This window comes from Setaria viridis, chromosome 8, assembly GCF_005286985.2.
Source record: "Setaria viridis chromosome 8, Setaria_viridis_v4.0, whole genome shotgun sequence".
Classification (NCBI taxonomy): Eukaryota; Viridiplantae; Streptophyta; class Magnoliopsida; order Poales; family Poaceae; genus Setaria; species Setaria viridis.
The window spans coordinates 21,804,149-21,826,987 of NC_048270.2; the positions used below are offsets into that span (position 1 = coordinate 21,804,149).

A 22,839-nucleotide genomic window follows, 5' to 3' on the forward strand; every position below is an offset into this window, starting at 1 on the left:
TAGTATCTATTTTACCTGGTATCTATAGCATCCTTTTCTACAACAAATTAATAAGGAGATATAGGAAAATTGTATCTTTGTTGAGACATAAACTGGGCACAGAATCCATCCGATAAAAACCACAGAGTTGCTTTGTCAATACTCCATATAGCACTTGTTCTGGGTCAAGTTGTGTCCTTAGGAAATTAAGTTGTGTCCTTAGGAAATCGAACAAATTAAACACATGAAAAAGTTATGTATCATTCTTGCCAGTTCTTAACTTCATATCATTTGGGAATTCTGGAGAAACTGAGATGAAACAAGCTGCTGTAGCCTAATAATCACTTTGCTCTCTAACACAAAAGAAAAGGTTAATGTGGCTTTGGTGGGCCTCGTAGCTGTAGGTAGTCGGTACATGTTATTGTTTGTTTAGCTTTGTGCTTGCATGTGGCTTGCTGTGAATCATACATCGTGGTTTGTCCGATCCGGCTTGTCCAGCTACTCGAGGTGCTCAGGCTTGCTGCAAAGTGACAACGGAGATCCTCCGCTCCCGATAACGGTGTTCGTTGAACTTGAACATTTGGTTTTCGTCGGTGGGTGTGATCTATAGTTAGTATTTATTACCGGCAGGAGGGACCCTAAATATGCATGCCCCCTCGATCCAATCCCAGAAAAATACCCAGCTACAGCCAGTACCCACCCACCTAACCCAGACCATGTCGGGCAGCGGAAATGGCAGTGGCAGCGCCGGCGTTGCCACTCACGTCGTCATGTTCCCCTGGCTCGCCTTCGGCCACATCAGCCCGTTCGCCCAACTGACGCGCAGGCTCATCTCCGGCGACGAGACGCTCCGTGTAACGTTCCTGACGGCCGCCGGGAACGTGCCCCGCGTCGAGGCGATGCTGGCGGAGGCCGCTGGCGCGGTGGCAGTCCTGCCGCTGGACCTGCCAAGCGTGCAGGGTCTGCCCCCGGCCGCCGCGAGCACGGCTGAGCTCTCGGCCGACGGCGCCGAGCTTCTTAAGGTCGCCCTCGACGGCACCCGGCCGCAGGTCGCCACGCTCCTCGCGGAGCTCCGCCCGGACGCCGTGCTGTTCGACTTCGCCGTGCCGTGGGTTTGCGACGTCGCGGCGCCCCTCGGCATCAGGGCGCTCTACTTCAATGTCTATTCCGCCGCGACCCTCGCGCTCCTCACCGTCCCTGCGCGGTGTCCCGGTGGGCAGCGCCCGTCGGCGCACGAGCTCACTGCGGCGCCCGCCGGCTTCCCGTCGGACTCGCCGCTCGTCACGCTGCCGGCGTACCAGGCAGCCAACCTGACGTACGTGTTCCAGAGCTTCTACGGCATGCCGAGCGCGTACGACCGTTTCATCGAATCCTTCAAGGGCTGCTTCGGCACCGTCATGAAGACCTGTGCCGAGATGGAGGGCCCCTACATCGACTACATCTCGGCCCAGATCGGCAAGCCCGTGCTCCTGGCCGGACCCGTCGTCCCGGAGCCACCGGAAGGCGAGCTCGAGGAGCGGTGGTCGAGCTGGCTGTCGTCGTTCCCCGAAAACGCCGTCGTCTTCGCCTCGTTCGGCAGCGAGACGTTCCTTCCGGCCGCCGCGGCCACAGAGCTTCTCCTCGGCCTAGAGGCGACCAACCGCCCGTTCCTCGTGGTGCTGAATTTTCCCAAGGGTGCGGACGCCGAAGCAGAGCTCAGGGCGCGCGTTCCGCCGGGGTTCGAGGACAGGGTGAAGGGGAGAGGAGTCTTGCACACGGGGTGGGTGCAGCAGCAGCACATCTTGCTGCACCCGAGCGTGGGGTGCTACGTGAACCACTCCGGGTTCAGCTCGGTGGCGGAGGGGCTCGCCGCCGGCTGCCGGCTGGTTCTGCTGCCGATGAAGACTGACCAGTACATCAATGCGGCGGTGTTCGCGCGTGAGCTCCACGTCGGTGTGGAGGTAGCTCGGCGCAGCGAGGACGGATGGTTTGGCTGCGATGCGGTCAGTGATGCTGTAGCTGCTGCCATGGCGGCTGGCGGGGACGGGGAGGGGAGGAAGTGGAGGGAGTTCTTGTTGGACGATGCCGTGCAGAAGGGGTTTGCTGCTGAGTTCCTCAGAAACCTTAAGGGGCTCGTCTCAGGGCCTAACTATAAAACATGAAAACGACTATGTCTTGTTGAATATTCTGATATGATGCACTGGTTTACAAGCTACAAGTGCCATCTGAATTTGCAGTGTCGGTATTGTTGAAATTGTGAGTACAAAATATCCTGTTAAGGATGCAAGTATTCGGTGATGGTTTCTCTCTCTTCCCTCTCAGCTCTCTTTTGTGTTTTGTGCTACTTTTACTGAGCTGATAGGATTTTAAGGGGGTCTCCATATTCTTTCTCCTTAAAATATTTCTTGTGCTTAACGTGTCTTTGAGCAGTCACCAAATGAAAACCTTTTTTGTATTTTCTGGCAAGAAGATTTCCACAACAATTTAAAAATTAGATGAACCTCTATTTGTGAAATAAGTTATCTGTAAACAGAGGTTAAGATGTGAGGTCCCCGGTCCAGAAGTCATCATCGGTTGTCACAGGTAACCTTTCCGAGCTGAGAGCAAGGTCTACCAACTGATTCTGCCAATGTAGACAAGGGGAGACTGAGAAGGCGACTGATTGCTGGTTTGCACTATGATGTTAATATTCTTGGCAAAGGAGAAGAGTTTATCGATAGTTGGGGTTGTTATTGCTGTGATATTTAGTGTTATTGCTAGGTATATTGTTGAGGTGGGATCGTGTTGGTATTTTGTTAGCTGATGATACTATCTGGAAAATTAGGATAAGTATGAATGATGATTATAAACTTTGTAGTGATGAATAGCTATGACATGCCATCTAATTGTGCTACATTGGTTTAATGGCTATTCAATTTGATTCTAGCATATTTACCTTTCACATATTTCGATATTCATTTGCCTATATTCAATGATGCACAATTGATGATCACTAATAATATTAAATTTGTAATATATATATATATATATATATATATATATATATATACAAATGCATTGTCTAGTAAAACAACGGGAGGTACGGGTGTTACAAAATGAAAAACCACTGATCTACTCATAGATAGTCAACAATCGTGTTCCTCGTGACTATGACACCCAGCCCAAATATGATATGGTCTAGTAGTGACCCATGAACACAAGAGTCCACATTTAGTACCATATTGCTAGTTGAGCAAAGGTAGAGCCAACTTATAAGCTTTTGTCCTCCAGCCTGAACACCTTCGGATCAACCATTTTACATGTGTATTCTTGCCCGCCCCACATAAGGGCTGGGCGACGCAACTTTTAAGGATAGGGTGTTACAAGTGGTATCACAGCAAACCCTCACGGTTGGTGGTAGGGATCATTATAAGAACGGTTCTTGGATGGCCCGATCTTCACGATAATAGGTTTATGAACAGTGGATAATTTACTGTGAACAGTGGGGTAGCTCGCTTTAAACCTGACCAAGGTTGGACGCAACAAGCGACAGGGAGAGAGGAACTAAAACCTTGAGAACTTCAGCTCGATCTCCAAAAAGTTTAGAACCATAATTCGGGGCTAATCCACATAAAAACGGCACAACCTAACTAGAAATCGTAGAGCATGAAGTAGAGAATCCTAGAGGGGATCTCTTAGCAAGTCCAAAAAGAACAAGAAAGAACAAGGGTGTGCAAGGCACTCAGTAGCTCACCTGCAAAATCATATGTGGTTATCAATTCATCAAAATTCAAATTATTTTTCCAGTAGCATCTAGGAGCTATTTATACTAGAAAAAACCCTCCTAGATAGGTATGAATTGAAGTCAACACATTGGAAGGTGAAAGACCCACCGATGAAGCATTAACAAGGTGATCTTCAATTCTCGCGCGTCCTCAGGCCTTCTTCACAGCCGGTTGACCAGGAGCCACCGATCCTACTGTGACGAGAGACGATGACTCAAGCAGCCAGCAGGATGCAGACCGTAAGCGGGAGACACACAAGAGATGGAAGGGAAGGCAGGAAGCAGGAGTGGGGAGTGGCCGAGCGGGACCATGGAGGATGCGCCGTCGGTCGCCCAACCGGTGACCTCGCTGCGACGCTGATGTATACTATTGTGAAAGGATCGGCGACACAGCGGGCGGACCGAGCGCGGAGGGCAAGAGGGGTGGGGAAAGGGATGGGCTTCTTTGTATATATTCGGTTACTTCGGTTACCTGAGGCCCACAACCGAAGTAATCGAGATTATTTCAGGTATTAAGAACTAAAGATCCAATTGGTGACTGATTTTTTCGGTTTCGGATAATAGGGTAATTCAGTTCGGTTCTCCGGTATTTCGGTTCGGTTTTCGGTCAGCGGTTAATTATGTCCGGCTCTATTTAGCTAGTCCACCAAAACTGTGACTTAGAGTTGAGCACCTCACCACCGCACCACCGCTTTGTTTCTGTCAAGTTTTGGAATTTTATTTCATAGATTCGTCATTTGCATATTCGGTACAACAAATGGGCCGACGCCCGCTTCGTCTATGGGCTCCGAGCCGGAGGGTTGGTGGGCTGTGTGCTGGGCGGCTTTTTTTTAATTTGCAATTTGTTTTCCGCAGTTTGATTCAGAGTGCACAGGGAGCAGTAGCGTTGGGAGCCGGATCACAACACTGCCGTCCTCCGGCTGCTAGTTTCCTCCTCGCTCTAGGACACCATCTCACGTTTCATCATCCTGCTGCCGCCTTCCTGACTATATTGAGGTGATGAGTTCTGCTCCTTTCTGGCACCTGTTCATCATTGATTCGTGTAGAACTAAGTCATGCTAGTCCTACATCTGTTAGTTTCTCTCGTAGTTAAACTCTGTCAACAAAATTCGAATATTCAGCTAATAAGTTTTCTGAATTAGATATTGAGATAACTGAATTTATTATTCTATATCTCTATCAATTTCGTAAATCAGTTCTTTTTTCGATCACTGTTGATTGTCGTTCTGTATTTCAGGTACTGATTGAAGGCGCATACAGGGTGGTCGACATGCAGATGAGCAACTGCATAAACATTTCCCATATGTACTACATGGACTTTGTTGAGGTCACTACCACAGATAAATCCTTGGTGTAACAAATGTTAGCTAACACTGAATGAACAAACAGTAAACCTGATTCTGATTATTTAAGTTACAAGAGATAGATTTATTCAGAGGTTACAACTTACAAGTGTTCCATCTCCCTAAGTAAAAAAAAAAAGCAATTGTCTTTACATGTTGATCACTTCATTGTACACTGGTGTAATACAGAGATATACAGAGATTATATATGTCTTGAATAGAGCTCATACCAAGTGTTACTATCTGTGCGAAAACTGTATGCTGTGGAAAAACAAAGAGACTAGAATCGAATAGAGCTAATTACAACTCTTTGTTTATAAACCATTGCATTCTCCTATGTAATTTGAAATCTACAACCATAATGTTTAGCTATGCATATACGCTTTACTAATCAATTGTACTTTATATCTACCAGGTCACTTCGAGTGGGGAGAAAATGATGCTAACTGCTACGCGCGTGGTGTTCTGTGCATAATATTTGTGGAAGATGTAGACATGTTTATGATGTGTACTAGTAGTATTAATTGTTGTATTATTAAATAGTAATTATTAATATATTACAAATGGGCTTTAAATTGTTATGATCAATGTATACTATAAAAGTTTGAGTGGGTTGAAATGTCTGACTGTTTGAGAGGGATTGAAATTTGATGGGCCCAAATGTTTATGGGCCGATTTTCATGGGCTGAGTATAGTGGGCCAAAAAGTAGCCCACTTCTAAAATGGGCTACGAATGCAAAGTCATCGTCCACGTCAGCAGACAAGTCAGCAACCATTTCAGTGTCCACATCATTATCATTATGAACACCATATCAGCAGTCACGTCACCATCCATGTCATCGTCACTATCCATGTCACCATCCATGCCACCTATGGATCTTTATCCTCGACGAATGCTCCCTCTGTTTTTATTTATAAGGTGCACACACATATCAAGATTCAAACTTTGCAATCTTTCACTAATAATTTAACTATTAAATTTTCATTTTTTATAATGGTTGTCTACAATGATCATAAGTTTATAACCATAAGCAATATAATATAGGACAAATGAATGGTCAAAGTGTTATTTAGAAGATCGTGCCAAGTCATACCAAGCTTTAGAAATATAGATGGAGGGAGTATTAACCTACGTGTCAACCGTTCACGACATTTATTGTTTTTCATTGATATTAGGTTTGGGTTGGGCTGCACGGGCCTAAGGGCATTTTATGATGGTTAGAAAATGTTATAGATTATGCTGATCCGTGACGATTATGAAGAAACGTAGCTAGATTTAATATGTGACGGTTAATGACGGTTTTTTAGCGATATGTGACATAATTTTTCCGTCATAGATTAAATGGTTTCTTGTAGCGAGGAGAAACACTAGCAAATCCAACGCGCAGCATCACACGCACGAATCTTAAAGCGTCCGAAGGTGTGGCAGGCAATGCACCTGTATTCACGTGAATACCACAAATTTTGAAAGAAAACTAACTATTCTTAGTATATAAACATGAAACATGTATGCTTAGTCAAAGTTTGTGTCCACTAGAATCCAATTGTGCCTAACTCGACAACTCATTAGCTCAAGTGCTAAACTCAACTCAACTCATATAGTTACATATTCACCTTGTTCCAATCACATTTTTTTATGATGAATGCCACGGTGCAAATTCCTAGATATACCACTAACACAAGCCATATAAGAAAAGGTTACATAGAAAAGCCGGATTAGATGCGCCCGTGCGTGAGCTACTAGGGAGAGCGCCGTGGCGCTGGAGTAATTTGAGTGGGCGACCACTGACTGATCTGTTGGATGGACGGCCCAAAAACCAAGTGCTGGCTGGGCCAAAAACACTCGATTGCTGGGTACACAGTCCGTTTCCCACCACTACCATCGGATCCTTTGAATGATTTTATTCTTCTTGCTTGTCTCGGATGTGGGAGTCATGAATTTTAGTTTTTACTCAAGAGTTATCGAAGATAGCTGCGTGCAAGAATCTGAGCCGCGTCCCGCAACACGGCAACAGTGCTTCTGTACTCCTCCATTATCGTGACTTTGACAGCCACCTGCATGCCATGTCGGCGGCCCCAGGCGGCTGGATCCGCCCTACAACCACTAGCACAATCAAGTCGACGTAAAGCTTCTCAAAAGATTTGTTAGAATCGGATCCAATCCAACTCTAGCTGGATCCTGGATACAATATACAATCATACAAATCCAGAGCCAGGTAACGCCGAGCAACCATACACCGTGCCTACCATGCCGGGTGGAGGAAGAAAAGATGCCGCCGCCGGCGAAGCTATTCACGTCGTGATGCTCCCCTGGCTCGCCTTCGGCCATATCAGCCCGTTCGCGCAGCTGGCGTGGAAGCTGGTCTCCGTCGAGGGCGCGCACATCCGCGTGACGTTCCTGACGGCCGACGGGAACCTGCCGCGCGTGCAGGCCATGCTGGCGCCGGCCGCCGGCGCGGCGGCCGTCGTGCCGCTACACCTGCCCCACGTGCCGGGGCTACCCGAGGGAGCCGCCAGCACGGCCGAGCTCACGGCCGACGGCGCCGAGCTCCTCAAGGTCGCCTTCGACGGCACTCGGGACCAGGTGTCGGCGCTGTTGTCCGAGCTCCGCCCGGACGCCGCGCTGATCGACTTCGCCACCCCGTGAGTCACCGACATCGCCGCGCCTCTTGGCATCAAGGTGCTCCACTTCAGCGTGTTCTCAGCCGTCGCCGGCGCCTACAACGTCGTCCCGGCGCGCCGCCTCCATGGGGCGGTCCCGTCGGCCGGTGACCTCACGTCCGCCCCTTCCGGTTTTCCCAAGGGCTCGGCGCTAGCCACCATTCCGCCCTACCAGGCCGCCGGCTTCACCTACCTGTTCACCAGCTTCGACGGCCAGCCCTGCGTCTACGACCGTGTGATCGCCGACATCAAGGCCTGCGATGCCATCGTGATAAAGACCTGCGTGGAGATGGAGGGCCCCTACATAAGTTACCTCTCCGCCCAGTTCGGCAGGCCAGTGCTTCTCGCCGGACCCGTCGTGCCGGAGCCGCCGCAGGGCCATCTCGAGGAGCGGTGGGCCAGCTGGCTCTCCTCGTTCCCGGAGAACTCCGTCGTCTTCGCCTCGTTCGGCAGCGAGACGTTCCTACCGGCAGCGGCGGCGACAGAGCTTCTCCTCGGCCTCGAGGCCGCCAACCGGCCGTTCCTCGCCGTGCTCAACTTCCCCAAGGGAGCCGACACGGAAGCGGAGCTCCGGGCACGGATCCCGCCGGGGTTCGAGGAGAGGGTGAAGGGGAGAGGCGCGGTGCACACGGGGTGGGTGCAGCAGCAGCACATCCTGCAGCACCAGAGCGTCGGGTGCTACTTGAACCACGCCGGGTTCAGCTCCGCCGTGGAGGGGCTCGTAGCCGGTTGCCGGCTGGTGCTGCTGCCGATGAAGGGCGACCAGTACCTCAACGCGGCGCTGCTCGCGCGAGAGTTGCGGGTTGGGGTGGAGGTGGCGCGCCGCGACGAGGACGGCTGGTTCGGACGCCAGGACGTGAGCGATGCGGTTGCCTTGGCGATGGCGGAGGGAGGGGATGGGTACGGGAGGAAGTGGAGGGAGTTCTTGACGGACGACGCCGTTCAGAAGAGGTTCGCCGGGGACTTCGTCCTGCAGCTCAAGGAGCTCGTCAGGGCAGCCTGACTCTAGCTCGTATGTGCAAAAATAGTTTGCATCCTCTGTTGCACGGAGTACGGTTACCTGAATGTATGCTGTGGAAAGGGGGTGTTTGATTCCACGAAATAAAGTTTAATCCATGCCACATCGAATATTTAAATATTAATTACAAGTATTAAATATAGACTAATTACAAAATCAATTGCACAAATGGAGGCTAATTTGCTAGACGAATCTATTAAGCCTAATTAATCTATGATTAGCACACCGGTAGCACCACATTATCAAATCATGGACTTATTAGATTTAAAAGATTCATCTCGCGAATTAACCTCCATCTGTGCAATTGATTTTATAATTAACATTTTAATATTATAATTAATATATAAACATTCGATGTGCATTAAACTAAACTTTGGACAATTCGAACGAAGAACAAAAACGCCGTAATTCGCTTCTTATGTTTCCTTTTTCCTGCTTTGTGCTTTCTATTGTAATAAAGTTGTCACTATTGTACTGTCCTCCTCAGTCCTTAACAGTCGACCATCTCAATACAGGTTCCATCACATTGCAGGTGGGTCCTTTGTTATATATCCGTCCTCTTTTTTTTACAGCACGTGGCTACAAGCACTAGAAATCTGCAACCAAAAACTCCTTATAATGCAAGCAATAAAGGGATTTATCTGATGACCCAAATTTACTCTCACCTGGTTGTTCTTAGCTTCGTTGAATCATCATAGTTCTTCGTTGTTTAGGCCAGTGTGTGTATATATATGTAAAGGGATTTTTCTGATGTTACGACACTTATCACCACGAACTTGCAGCCAATACTCTTCCAATTATATTTTTTTAACGAAAATAATAACTGGGTCATCAATAAAGGAGACCATCTAAGGGCATCCGCAGTAGTAATCTGATTTGTCGAGGAGAGAGAGCGCGCCACGGAAGTAAAAATGTTGAATCGATTCATACCCCTAATGTTATATAAAAAGTAGCCACCGCTCTTCCCTGTCATCCGTCCGCCGCCTCTTCCTCCGTCCTAGTTTCCTCCGCCGCCGCTTTTGCTTCCGCGCGCAGCTCAGCTCGCCGCGCGCGCCTGCTACTACCCAGAAAGACTCCGCCGTGCTAGAGATGCGCGGAGCCGACACCGGAGGGCCGGGAGAGGGCTGTAGCTGCCGAGCGCGTTGGGGAGCAAGGGGATGGGGGAAGCCAGCGAGCGCGGCGGCGAGCCGGCGACAGATGAAGACGCCAGCCAGTGCTGCGGCATCTTAGCAGGGAGATGAGGAGCCCGACTGGTGACTGCTCCATCGGCAGTGCGTCGGTGACTCCACGGCGGAGGCCCGGCTGATTGGGCGAGTGCTGCGGCCACTGCGCAGGGAGATAAGAAGGCCCGTTGCTCCGCCGGCTATGCGTCAATGACTCCACAGCGGCGGGCGGTGGCCACAACGACGAGTGTATCGGGGATCCTACAGGTGGGGCTAATCTATTTTTTAATCTCCATGAGTCGATTCATAAATATAAATCGCTTTGAGCATGCCACTTAGGTGTATGCACCGGCCACTGGAGAAGGCCTAACACACCGCAACCCCATGAAAAAAAAATACAAGGCAAACTAAGATTAGAAACACCTGCTTGTAATTTCAAACGGCAGGAGTTGGAAAATCATGGTCCTAGTAATAGGTTTACTCTAGTTTGTTCCCCGTTTCTTTCTACTTCGCAACACAAACTGTTTCTGATATTTATTGGTCAATTCTTTTTAAAAGGCGTTTAGCTATTACTCCTAGCTGTGTGCATCCATTGTTGGGTGCAAAGTATTAAAGTTGTACTTGCAATCCACGGAGAATAATTAAGCTCTTCTTTATTTGTCCTTGCCATCCATGAACAGGCCAGAAACTGGAAGCAACGGAACGATTACAGCATTTCATCAGCAGCCAAGTCTTTCCCGGAGCTGGGATGGGAAGACTTTTGTGATCACCACGGACAACTTCTTGCTGGCGATTTAGACGCCTGTGGAGAGTACTGACGAGCGAACACCGGTGCCACTTTGCCAGTCATTCGTCCTTACAACTTTTGCAGAACGATCTGGAAGAAGGACCTCATACCATGACGATCAGTCCATGCCAACGACGTGGAATCGTGTAGTACGTTGAAATTCTAGGTCTTCCGAGCAATAGTACAAGCACTAAAAACACAATTAAAGAGGAGAAAGGTCGTGCCTAACTATAGTGCGTGGATAGGCTGCAATTTTCATGAAAACTCGTTTTCATTTATCATTGGACTTATTGATCTTTTTATCTATCACTACGGCAGATATGCACGTCACCTCCGGCTCCAAACTCCCCGTCACCGCCGGTTTCAAATCCACCTCCGGCTCCAAACTCCCCGTCACCGCCGGTTTCAAATCCATCATATGAAATTCGGCGGTGATAGGAATAGGCCCACGGTGATGCTTAATAAAAAATTAAAAAAATCCTGCTGGCTGCAGCCCCATCCCGTGCCGCCGCCGCCCCCATTCCGGGCCGCCGCTGGCAGCCACGGTTGTGGCCGCCACCGCTGCGGCTCGCTGGATTTGGCCGGCCAATCGCTGCAGTAACCTGGGGGAGGCGTACCAGGGTCGCCACCGTCAGAATCCCCGTGCGCCACCACTCCCCTGGCTCGCCGCCACATTCAGCTTGCCGCCGCTCCCTCGCGTGCCGCTGCATCTTGCCCATCACCCCACACGCTACAACTCCTCCGCACCTCCGCATCCAGGAGGCCGGATCTCGTCGTCGCCGAATCTCTTGGTTGCCGCCGTTGTCGGATATAGTCAACGCCGCTCCATCAAGGGGGGAGGAGAGAGGAGGCCGGATCTCCGTGCCTTGAAGGGTGCCGCTGCCGCTCCTCACCTTAGGCATGAGGTGAGGGCAAGCGGAGGGGGGAGGAGAGGGGAGGCTAGGGAGGCAGAGGGAGGGGGTCACCGACGGTGGAGGGAGAGGGAGGAGGGAGGGCGGTGAAGGAGAGGGGCGGTGAGAGAAGAGAGAGCGGTGGAGGGGCCGCGAGAGAGGGAGGGAGGAGAAGGGGCCGCGAGAGTGAGAGAGAGAGAGAGGAGGCTACGGGAGAGGGAGACGGGGGAGGGGGGTGGTGGGGCGGACACGAGGCGCGAGTTAATTGGATTGAACTCGTTGTTCAAGTCCGCTCCAATTATCATTGCCTGATGGTAAGAAGAGCTGGCGGTGATACTTTCACCGCCGGTTTTAGCCAATAACCGGTAGTGAAGAGCATCATCACCGTCGGTTTTAATGCTCACCGCTCCTATTTGCTTCAAACCCGACGGTGAAAGTCTATCACCGCCGGCCCATGCAAAACCGGCTGTGATGGGCCGACGGTGATAGCATATTCTGTAGTAGTGTATATAGAAAGAAACAATAACAATGTAGTTGTAAAATTTTAAATTTGGTAAGCCATTGAAAACTTTGAAGTCGTGTATTTTTATCAAGGTATTTTGTGAAGTTCTTGGCGTGGAGCCCGGATGGAGATCGGGTGCAATGGTAACTGCTACTGCAAGTTACCACTGGTAGCGATCTGAACCGTCCGTATTCAGGGATGATCGAGTGTGATCGAGTGCTACGGTGGATGCAGCTACAGTATTTTTGCGAACAGCACGGACTGCTACAGTACATGCACAGTGCCGGATAGTCCACCACCCGTTCCTCTCTCTGCGCATGGACCCCGTTGCTACAGTGCCACTGTTTAAGTTGCAGTGCCAATGGCTACTACACCGGATCCTGGTCCACGTGGAGCCCATATTTGCACATCCAATTCTTCCTCACAAAGGAGTAGTCAGGGGATGGTAATATGTGTTCTCATATGGCTAGCCACTAGCACACCAGTTGTAGCAGCAGGAAGGCAAACAAAACGAAGGGAAATTCTCCAATGCAGAGTAATGCGATTAAGAAATTAAGGTGGTGTTTTGTTGGGTTCTTTTGCTCCATTGGATATCACGTACCGTTACTTCCCGTTTGTTTCATGTCGGCTCTGATCACTGATGGGGTCACGGTGGAATCAATTAGCAGCCTATGCAAAGCCGATACCGCCCGACCCCAGTGCTAGGGATGCAGGCGGGGCGGGTTCTGCCGCGAACCCTCTAGGATGAACCCGCCAGCGAACCCACAAATTACCGCACAGGTAACCTGCTTTGACGGAGCGGGTCTACGCGGGTAGCTCGCGATTGCCTGGTGGCGCCGCATGCCTGCAAGTTTGTCCTGATCCCTTCCCTCCTCCACCGCTCAATGCTCCTCCGCAATCGCCGGTCCCGCGCGCCACACTCTGATCGGCCGCCGTACAGTCCTGGGAGCCCCGGTGGGAGCCCGTGCTGTGCCACGCGTTTGGATGCGCCCGTGGACCCCGCTCCTCGGGCACCGGCTCGAGCCGCTATACGCGACGGTGAGGGGAAAGTATAGTCCAAATTCCAACTTTAGCACTACGCAAAAAAGAAGATTTTCCATCACATCGAATTTGCGGTACATGCATGGGGTACTAAATGTAGATGAAATTAAAAACTAATTGCACAGTTTTGTTGTACTTTGCGAGACGAATCTTTTGAGCCTAATTAGTCAATATTTTGACAATAATTCACCAATACAAATGAAACGCTACAATGTTGCTACAATAATTTTAGTACCTCAAAGTTGGGCAACTAAACAAAGGAGGGAGCTGCAGGGGTGGCACGCGGCCCGAGCCTGGCCGACCGCGACATGGTGCTTCCGTGGAAGGACGCGTTTGGGCCGGCGGCGTTGGGGGAGTTCGTTGGCGGACGGCGGCCAAGTCATGCCGTACTTGAGGCGGGGCCTGCAGGCTGTGTGCGTCACGCTGCCGGAGTAGGACGACGGCGGGTTCCGCAGGGTGATGAGGACGGCGTCATCACTCGTCCGTGGTGTCGGCGCTGGACATGGCGCGGCTCCTAGAGGAGTTCTTCGGCAAGTGGCGGGACGCGCTGTGCCAGTGGCTGTGGGCAGTGAGACCTACCGTGTGGCGGAGGCCATGGCGTGGCACGAAGGGTGGAAGCGGCTCTTGATCAGGGGCGAAGGCAAGGGGGGCCAGCAGGGGCCATGGCCCCTGCCCCGACTTTTTTGTTTTTTGGCCCTTTTTGCGAAAAAATGTCACAAATAGGCCCCTGGCGAAACCAATTCCGAAAATGGACCCTCGGCTTGGCGCCAGGCTGGCTGGCGCCAAGGTATAACGTCTTGGCGCCAGCCGTCCTGGCGCCAAGGCTTGTACACCGCGCGACCAACGTGGCGCCGGCCTGCTGACGTGGCGCGGAGGCTTGGCGCCAAGATCTGTGGCGCTAAGCCTCGGCGCCAAGATCTGTGGCGCCAAGGCTTGGCGCCAAGCCTTGGCGCCACAGATCTTGGCGCCGAGGCTTGGCGCCAGGGAGGCTGGCGCCAAGCCCCCTGCCATATATAACGCCCCTTCTTCCTGCCCGAGAGTTCCTCCCTCATTCTCTACTCTCTCGGGTTTTACTCTCCCTACTTCGCTCTAGACTACGAATCGACATTGTAGGTTAGGAAACTTTCATTTGATCCGTGGATCCTGAAGAGCAAGGTATCCTGTCTCCGTCATACCTTTTTTTCACATCGATTCGCTATATATTTCTTGCATTTTTGAACTTAGGGTTTCATGCAAATGTAGGATGCCGAGGCGTGGAAAAGCTAAGAAACTAAGGTAATATCAACGCCCGTAGTTATGTTATATACTCATTGTTGTGGATCAAATGAAAAAACCTTAATTGTAGGTTTATTCTTAAGTGCGTTTGATTCATAGAACCAAATAAACAAAATTGTAGTTATGGCGCAAAGAAGACCGGAAATGCGTTCGATCCATTGCCTCTGCCTAGTGGTGTTCCAGTGCCGATGTGCTTTTGCGGCGATCCTTGCAAGGTAGCCAAGTCCGAAGAACATGCCACGTATAGGCAGAGGTATTGGATGTGTTCCAACTTTGCGTTTGAACCTACACTTCGTCAGCGCCCCATTAACATGTTGGTAAGGAAATGTTGTTGTCTTATAATTATTGTCCATAATTTTTTTGTTTTATAACAATTGCATTTGTTGTAGACCCCTCCACCGCTATGTGATTTTGAGCAGTGGATCGACACTGAGATCGATCCTGAAGATAAGGAGTTTTTGGAGTACATGATGCGCTGGGATGCAGAGAGGAAGGAGGTGTACGAGAAGAGGCTCGTAGAGGAGGCTGCGGAAAAGGAGCACAAGGAAGAGGAGGAAAGGAGGCGGGTTGCTGCGAACAGGGAGGAGAGAGAGAAGAAGCTTGAGCGGGCACGCCGAGCGAAAGCAGCGGTTGAGGAGAATCCCGATGCCTTAAGGAAGGGAAAGTGGCCTCGTTACACTCAGTAACCATATTTAGGTTCTAGTTCTATGGTTTATTTATGAACAATATTTTCTACTGTGAGACTTGTATTATGTTGTCATGTAATAATGCACTTTAAGTAAGGACACACAATTTGTAGACGACATATGTTCATTTTGCGATGTAATGCATTTCGAAGTCGTAGTCTACTGAAATATCCGTAGAAAATAAAAATGGTAATTGTTAGCGAAATTTCGACAGAATTTCCCCTACTTGTTGATGCAATCCATACAAAATTACGAGATGAATAGTGAATATAAATACAAGCATAGAAACATAGAAGCATATGACACAAGCATATGACACATTCAGAATAGAATCCACAATAGTTAAGGGAGAAAGTCCTTATACAAAGTTCAGAATGACACAATAGAATCCACAAGTAGTTCAGAATGACACAATAGTCCATATGATACAAAGTTCGCAATCAGAGTCGTCACTGCCTCCTAGTCTTACCCTTACCCTTGTGACCAAGGGCGTCGGTGCCTGGAGTGTAAGGAGAACGTGGACGACGTAGTCTAGTACCCCCTACAACCTGTGTAGGCTGAGTCAAGGGAGCCTCCTGGAGCTGAGACGGGCCAATCTCCTCGGCCCTCTGCTCATCGTCGTCGTCATCGTCGTCGTCGTCGACTTCCTCGGATGCAATTGATTTCGAACCTGAGGGGCCTTGGCTGGACGTACCGACGCCTGGCACGCGAAGGGCTGGAACGTGGACGTCTCGCGTCGTGGCAGTCCTGCAACCACAACGAGCAGCGGCACGACGAAGCCAATTTGACAATCGCTGCAGTAGTAAAAACAAGTTACACAAATGAAGAATGTAACGTATTAATAAAGGATTAGAAAGAATAATTTGAGACTTACCTCTAGGACGCTCCGTACCTCGGGGTCCCTAACTCGTGGACGGATATGCTCTATATCTCTAACCGAGGTTTGTAGGGTACGACCCTGCAACAAATGACTAAGTCACTAATGTAACAAATGACTAAGTCACTGAATGACTAAATGATTAAGTCAGATGATCACTAAGTCCTTCTCTAACTATCTAAATCTCTACGTAACGTAACATAGAACATAGAAAAGTGAAACAATTGTCTTACCATCCTATCCAGGATTGGTCCTGCCTCCACCTGCCTTCCAGCACGAGTACTCTGATCGTACACCGTGTCTTCATCGTCGGATGACTGGATTTCGGCGTAGTCATCTTGCGTCCACGCTTCCCTCAGCCTGTGCCGCGTCGCACCTTGGTACCAGCTCTGGTATTGTCTGTACGCACTGTTTGTGTGCGGCTCGTTGTTCTCGTCCACGTTCTCCTCGAACAGCTCCCATTCCTGAATGTATGCGTGGTGGAACGAGGCCCACTCGGAGACCTTCCTTTTCTTCTTTCGATCCACGCTGCACGTCACGTTACACGTTAGTGTTAGCCAAAATTTAGTTAATAGTATTGAAATATATGAAATAGGAAAAGACTTACTTGTGTAACTCTATACTAGTCGAGGTCGCCTGTGGTGGCCAAATCTGCCTCATCCCAAATTGACGTGCGACTCGATGTGGCAGGTGGTACTCGACAGCATAGAAGCAAATAAGAGGGCACACCATCCTATAAATATCATCGTCCGTCGCACACATGAAGCTAAGGGGAAAAGGAAGTGGATCGTCTCCGTCGTAAGGCTGCCAATTTACCTGCAAAATTTGAATAAAAAACGTTAGTTGTTATACTAAAAGATTACAAAGCATGTCTAAAAAAAATCACTTACACTGTGAGCAGTGAGCGCGTCTATCTCGTTGATGTAATCAAGGTACGCGCGGTCCAACCTCGTATGGCTAACCTTAACCTGATCCCAAATATATGCCCATGTCGGCTGTCGTCTCGGTGGCTCACCTGGGAACCACGGTCGACGCGGCATAATCTCGGGCCGACCAACAGGAATACGGGACCACATCCATAATTGCAACAGGTAGACACACCCACCAACTGACGGAGAGCCCGAAGTCCGACGGCACGCCTCGCACAGCTGCCGGTATAGAAAGCACAACACAGCTGATCCCCAGCTGTAAAAACCAGCCTGGTGCCAGTCAGTGAGGCAGTGCATCCACATCCAAGACGCTGTGTCACCTGTAGCGTCTGGGAAAAGAACGCAGGCAAAGAGGTGTAGTATCCACGCCCTGCAGTAGTGCCCAACTGTCTCAGCATCCGCGTCCTGGGGGCAGTGGCCGAAGTGTTCCCGCAGCCATGAGATTAGCACTCCAGATGTGCGAGTCCCCTGCTCCTCAACCTCTCGCCCCAGGAAGGCTGCGACTCGTGCTCTCCAACCATCTGAGACGCACGGCCCAGTGACTGGCTGGCCCCGAATCGACAGACCCAGCATCTTCTGACAGTCCTGTAGGGTCACTGTCATCTCTCCGAACGGGAGGTGAAAGCTGTGAGTCTCGGGTCGCCACCTACATTTCACCGGATTATTATTTGATAACATGTAAAGACATAACAAAATGAATATGACTAGTGGTAACAGTACCTGTCAACCAACGTAGTTATAGCCGCTGAATTGAACTTGGGCATCCCACGACGAACCTGATACGAGATGACATCTAGGCCAGCCATCTGTAGGAAAGGAGTGTAGCGGTCGTCGTACTGCAGCGCCAAAAACCCATCATGGGCTCTAGAACGAAGGAGCGGAAGGACCTGCATACAAATAAACCAAGTCAGAGATTAAATAGGACACAATACGTGGACGCTCGCAAACCTTTAATCATGAATTGTAAATTATTACCTGCCCTCCCGCTATGAGACGACCTCGGTGGGTCTGGTCGTACGCCTGGTCTAGAAGGTGGAAGTGCGCCATCCTACAAAAAGGCAAAAAGAAATAAGATTAGTTAACAATAAATCATGAAGTTAGACATGTAGAATCACAACCTGTATGAATAAAATACATATCAAGTAACGAAAAAAGGTACTAGTCGCACCTCACTAATTTGCCAACGGCAAGTGCGTGAATTATGACCCAATCTGCCGCACTTGCCGCACTCGTTCTGTTCTGGATCAGCAAGAAATGGTGTTGCTCTACCACGCCTCGTTCTTCCGGATACCTGATCCATAGTCATGTTATGCCTCGTCCGCTTCCTTGTTCCACGTTTGTTCCAACGGTATGCAGGATCCGCAACATATTTTGGCCCATCATACGGAGGCCACTCTCTAGGATCCCGGAAAGGCACGAAGCGGGGGCTCCATGTCCGCACAAGGGTGTCTACGCTGAACTCATGTGGTATCATGCTCTCGATATCAAAATTGCGATGCCTAGCTGCTGCCACCAAATGAGAACATACGAAGTGGTACTGCCTTGGCCTACCACAAGTGCACTTGAAATCTCGGAGAACTACCACATGTATCCTCGACTCTCGGATCTCACCGTCGGACGTTGTACCGCCCCTATGCTCCACCTGATAAGTCCCTGAGCCGAGATCAAAACATTGCACCTCATGTGTGGAAGCCCTTTCATTTGCAATGATGAGATGTCTCTTTGGTTTTTCAGCCCATCTCTCCCCAGCAACCTGCAACGCTTCTGCTTTTGCGTGTCTTTCATTGAACCACGCAACAAGCCTGTAGAAGGTGAATTCAACGATTGCGTTCACAGGCATACCACGTATCCCCAATAACAACTTATTGAATGACTCGGCCATGTTACTGCACTGAAACTTGTACCTCCAACCACCGGCGTCGTGAGCTCTAGTCCACTTATCTACATCTCTCATCAAACCAGCAAGCCAATGTCGACCTTCTGCATTTGTTGCGGTCCTTACCTGCTCCAATTTGCGCTGAAAGTAATAGTCCTCAAGCTGCCGTGCTGCAACTTGAAACAGATCAAAATTATCCTTCACACCATCCTTCCGAAGAAGGTTCTCCGCAAGGTGCCGAGTGCACCAACGATGATGCAAAGGTGCATAACCCTCTATCTGTTCTTGCACAGCATGAAGTATGCCCTGATGCCTATCGGATATGACGCCAACCTCCCTACCAGGACCAACCACATGTATCCGGACTAGTCTTAAGAACCACCCCCAACTGTCATTGTTCTCCCTCTCAACCAATGCAAATGCCAAAGGAACCAACATATTGTTCGCGTCACAAGATATGGCTATAAGAAGTGTGCCTCTATATTTGCCAATCAAAAACGTACCATCAATAGAGAAAACAGGACGACAGTGCCTAAAGGCTTCCACAGACTGAGGGAAGCACCAGAAAGCACGCCCGAATATCTACCTCCCGTCCTCCTTCCAAGCATTTGGCTTTGGGATGTACTCATAATGCATGCCTGGATTCACCGCTTTAATTGCATTAAAAAGAACTGGCAGCTGCTCGTACCCAGACTCCCAATCCCCATAAATCATCCTCCACGCTCGCTGCTTAGCCCTCCAAGCTTTACCATAAGTTATCACATATCCTCCATAAATCTCCTCAACAGTTCTTATAATTGTTCTCACTTTCATGTTTGGTTGTTCCTTCAATATTCCTATCAATCGCTTCGCAATGAGGGTAGATGTTAGCTGCGGATGTCTCACTGTAAGCTCATGGTCAGCACAATTGTGTGGACCGACTACTTTTGTGATCTTCCACTTCCCGGTGATATTTTGCTTTCTTGCACAAACCCTCCATGGACACCGTTCCTTGTCACACACAACTGTGTAACGGCGCTCCGCATATGAATGCAACACTTTATACGGTCTCTTCCGTATCACCGCAAAGGCTTGCAACCATCTCTTCAATGCGGGAAGGTCCTTAAATACCCTACCCTCCTCAATAACCATACTAGGACCAGCTTCAGGAGCTTCTAGGAGCTCATCATCACGTCCTTCTGCAAACGCCTGATCGGAAAGAGTCAGGTCGCTAAACTCGTGAACTATCGGATCACGACGTCCGGGGAATATACGCCTGAACATCTCAATATCACTCTCTGTCATCTCTCCAACAGGACGATCATCATCAGAATCAAGATCCACTCCCATCTCGTATGCATCTTCATCATTCAAAACTTCAACACTATTAGAGCCACGCAATCCATCTCCACATTGCACTTGCGCATCAACTAGAGGCACATCCACATTTTCTGGAATATCTCCTGCGCCATCAAGTACAAATATGAGTAAAGAATAAGTGGATGGAACGAATGGATTATCTCGTATCAATAGAAACCGGTGAGACACTTACTCGGATCATTCTGAGTGAAAAGGAACTCATTAGGAGAGTCCGCCACATCATCATCAATCCGACAACCATGTCCAACTACTTCATTAGGGGCAGATTCAGCATCGGGAATAGTAGGTGCAACATCCACGTTCATAACAGGTTCTAGGACGGGAGGATCGAAATGTGCCCGTTGACCCATTGGTCGGGAAAACCGACGAGGATTTCGATCAACTCCCACCGGACGAACAACCACTTCAACACTTGGGGAATGACCATTCATAACCGTCCTAACATATTTCTCCCACTGACCTGCACACCGAATTGGGACTATCTTCCTTTGAATGTTGAGAGGGGAACCTAGGTGAAGTATGCCCTCGACTGTGATTTCATCATTTTCATGACAATGTAACTCCTCCCGAGCCCTTGCAACCAACTCACTAAACGATGGTTTCTCATCGAATATGACAACCTCGCACTGTATGCCAACATACTTAACACATCCATATTCATCCCTTTCCACAGTGCCTCCGTAATATATGCTCACTACGTTCTCCATCTAGTATATCAATATAACGACGTACAATTCATTTAGTCCATAATAAATTAAACATTCTAAGTCTACTAAATACAACTAACTAAATATGTCACATATACTAACTAACTATGTCACCTAATATGTACCTACATACTTACCTATACAACTACTTAACTAAATATCGTAATAACTAGTTTACTATGCTATTAGTTATCATATCTAACAATTCTAATTTAACCTAAAAATTCTACCTATTTTATCGTAATAATTAGTAATAACTAGTAATATCTACCTAAAAATTTCGTAATAATTAGTAATAACTAGTAATATCTACCTATTTTATCTAAAAATTCTACCAATCTATCTAAATTTAACCTAACTATTCTAATTTATCAATATTACAATTTTATCTAAACCTATCCATCTACATTACATTACAACAGTTACCTTCGATCGGTCGGGAGCGGGCACAGGACGGGAAGCGGCCGGCCTCAGGCCACGGCGGGCGGAGCCCGGCCGGAAGGCACCGGCGAGCGGGGAGGCGCGGCTCGGGCCGGGCGCCTCCGGGCGGCGCGTGCCGGGGCGGCCCGGGACGGCGCGCGGCGGCCCTCCGGGCGGGCCTGCCGGGGCGGCCCACGGCGAGCCTCCTGGCGCCGGGCGCTGGCCGGGCCGGGGCGCCGCGCGGGGGCCCGCTGGGCCGCCGGCCGGGCGGCGGCGGGGCGGCGCGTGGGGGAGGGCCGCCGGCCGGGCGAGCCGGGCGGGGCCGGGGGCGGACGGCGACGGCGCGTACGGCGGCGGCGGACTTGACTGGAGATAGGATAGGATGGTTTCGAGATGCAAAAACAAACTGCCAGAAGGAAGGTTACCGTTATGGCAGGGGGCTTGGCGCCAGCCTCCCTGGCGCCAAGCCTCGGCGCCAAGATCTGTGGCGCCAAGGCTTGGCGCCAGCGACGGTGGCGCCGAGCCTTGGCGCCACAGATCTTGGCGCCAAGCCTCCGCGCCACGTCAGCGGGCCGGCGCCACGTTGGTCGTGCGGTGTACAAGCCTTGGCGCCAGGACGGCTGGCGCCAAGCCGAGGGTCCATTTTCGGAATTGGTTTCGCCAGGGGCCTATTTGTGACATTTTTTCGCAAAAAGGGCCAAAAAAAACAAAAAAGTCGGGCCCCTGCCACTGCCAAGGTCAGAGGCAGATTTTTTTTACTTGTGCTAATTCATGTTTCAGCTAGTTGTATGCGTCAAAACCATGGTTGGGTGTTTTGGCTATTAGGCGAGTAGGCTAGCTGCTAGCAACTGGAGATACCGGGTCCGGGGCCTGTCACTTGATTTCCAACCCCTATTCTTGATTGGTTCTCGCGCGCTAGATCTTCCTGTTCGGCGGCACCAGCACCGCGACACGATGCTCAGTTCGTTACTATATCTTCATCTCACGTGACCTCGATTCCTCAATTGTATCTGCTTTGTCATTCCAATATGTTTCAATTGCTTCGTATATATGGGAAGATGCAATTAATTTGCCTCAATTTCTTTGATGTCAAGCATATTTGCAACTACCTAAGTGGTGCAAAGGGCTTCACATTGAAGCTAACAAGATATTCCAATGAATTATTTCAATCAATTTCTTCATAAATCTCGCTTCGGTATCTATTCCTTTGATTTGTAGGTTTCTGATGTGTTTGCCAGCTTGTCAAATAACACATTAGTTATGTAAATTTACTATAGAAACTAAAAACGTTTTATATAAATTCTTCTTTTCTTATACCCAATTCATTGAAATCAAGTTTTCGCTCATGGAAACAAAAGAAAGATACTGTTTGAAGCAGTTTAACAGAAATAAATGAATAGCGATATTAAATTGTGTATATGAATGGTATATGATAGATATCTACTTGGCCCCCCTATGTTTGAATGCTGGCTCCGCCCATGCTCTTGATGCCGGAGCTACTCGCTGACGCTCCGCCCATGCTCCAGAAGATCAGTAGCGCGGCGCAACGCCTGGATGGGGGCGGCACGACGGCGAGGCCCACTC

The 22,839-nt window shown here is 49.5% G+C and overlaps 4 protein-coding genes and 1 long non-coding RNA gene across 5 annotated transcripts; 4 read left to right on the forward strand and 1 right to left on the reverse strand.

The window, feature by feature from the left end:
- Positions 1-503: 503 nt before the first annotated feature.
- Positions 504-2,256, forward strand: LOC117866745 (anthocyanidin-3-O-glucoside rhamnosyltransferase). The gene has a single exon (XM_034751027.2). The coding sequence runs from the start codon at positions 624-626 to the stop codon at positions 2,118-2,120; it is 1,497 nt and encodes a 498-aa protein (XP_034606918.1). The 5' UTR covers positions 504-623; the 3' UTR covers positions 2,121-2,256.
- A 5,056-nt stretch (positions 2,257-7,312) lies between these two features.
- On the forward strand, positions 7,313-8,846 carry LOC117866572 (anthocyanidin-3-O-glucoside rhamnosyltransferase-like). The gene has a single exon (XM_034750813.2). It carries the CDS (start codon positions 7,313-7,315, stop codon positions 7,709-7,711), a length of 399 nt encoding a protein of 132 aa, XP_034606704.1. The 3' UTR covers positions 7,712-8,846.
- Positions 8,015-8,846, forward strand: LOC117866571 (anthocyanidin-3-O-glucoside rhamnosyltransferase). Its single transcript, XM_072295780.1, has one exon. It carries the CDS (start codon positions 8,015-8,017, stop codon positions 8,726-8,728), a length of 714 nt encoding a protein of 237 aa, XP_072151881.1. The 3' UTR covers positions 8,729-8,846.
- Positions 8,847-9,644: 798 nt separating this feature from the next.
- Positions 9,645-10,971, forward strand: LOC117866573 (uncharacterized). Its single transcript, XR_004642940.2, has 2 exons — positions 9,645-10,173; positions 10,587-10,971. It is a non-coding gene; the product is annotated as an uncharacterized lncRNA (long non-coding RNA).
- A 5,167-nt stretch (positions 10,972-16,138) lies between these two features.
- On the reverse strand, positions 16,139-18,195 carry LOC117834368 (serine/threonine-protein phosphatase 7 long form homolog). The gene is made up of 7 exons (XM_072290263.1): positions 18,062-18,195; positions 17,869-17,941; positions 17,614-17,780; positions 16,855-17,539; positions 16,572-16,780; positions 16,198-16,492; positions 16,139-16,150 (listed from the first exon to the last, which is right to left on the reverse strand). Exons 2-7 carry the CDS (start codon positions 17,938-17,940, stop codon positions 16,139-16,141), a joined length of 1,440 nt encoding a protein of 479 aa, XP_072146364.1. The 5' UTR covers position 17,941; positions 18,062-18,195.
- Positions 18,196-22,839: the final 4,644 nt, after the last annotated feature.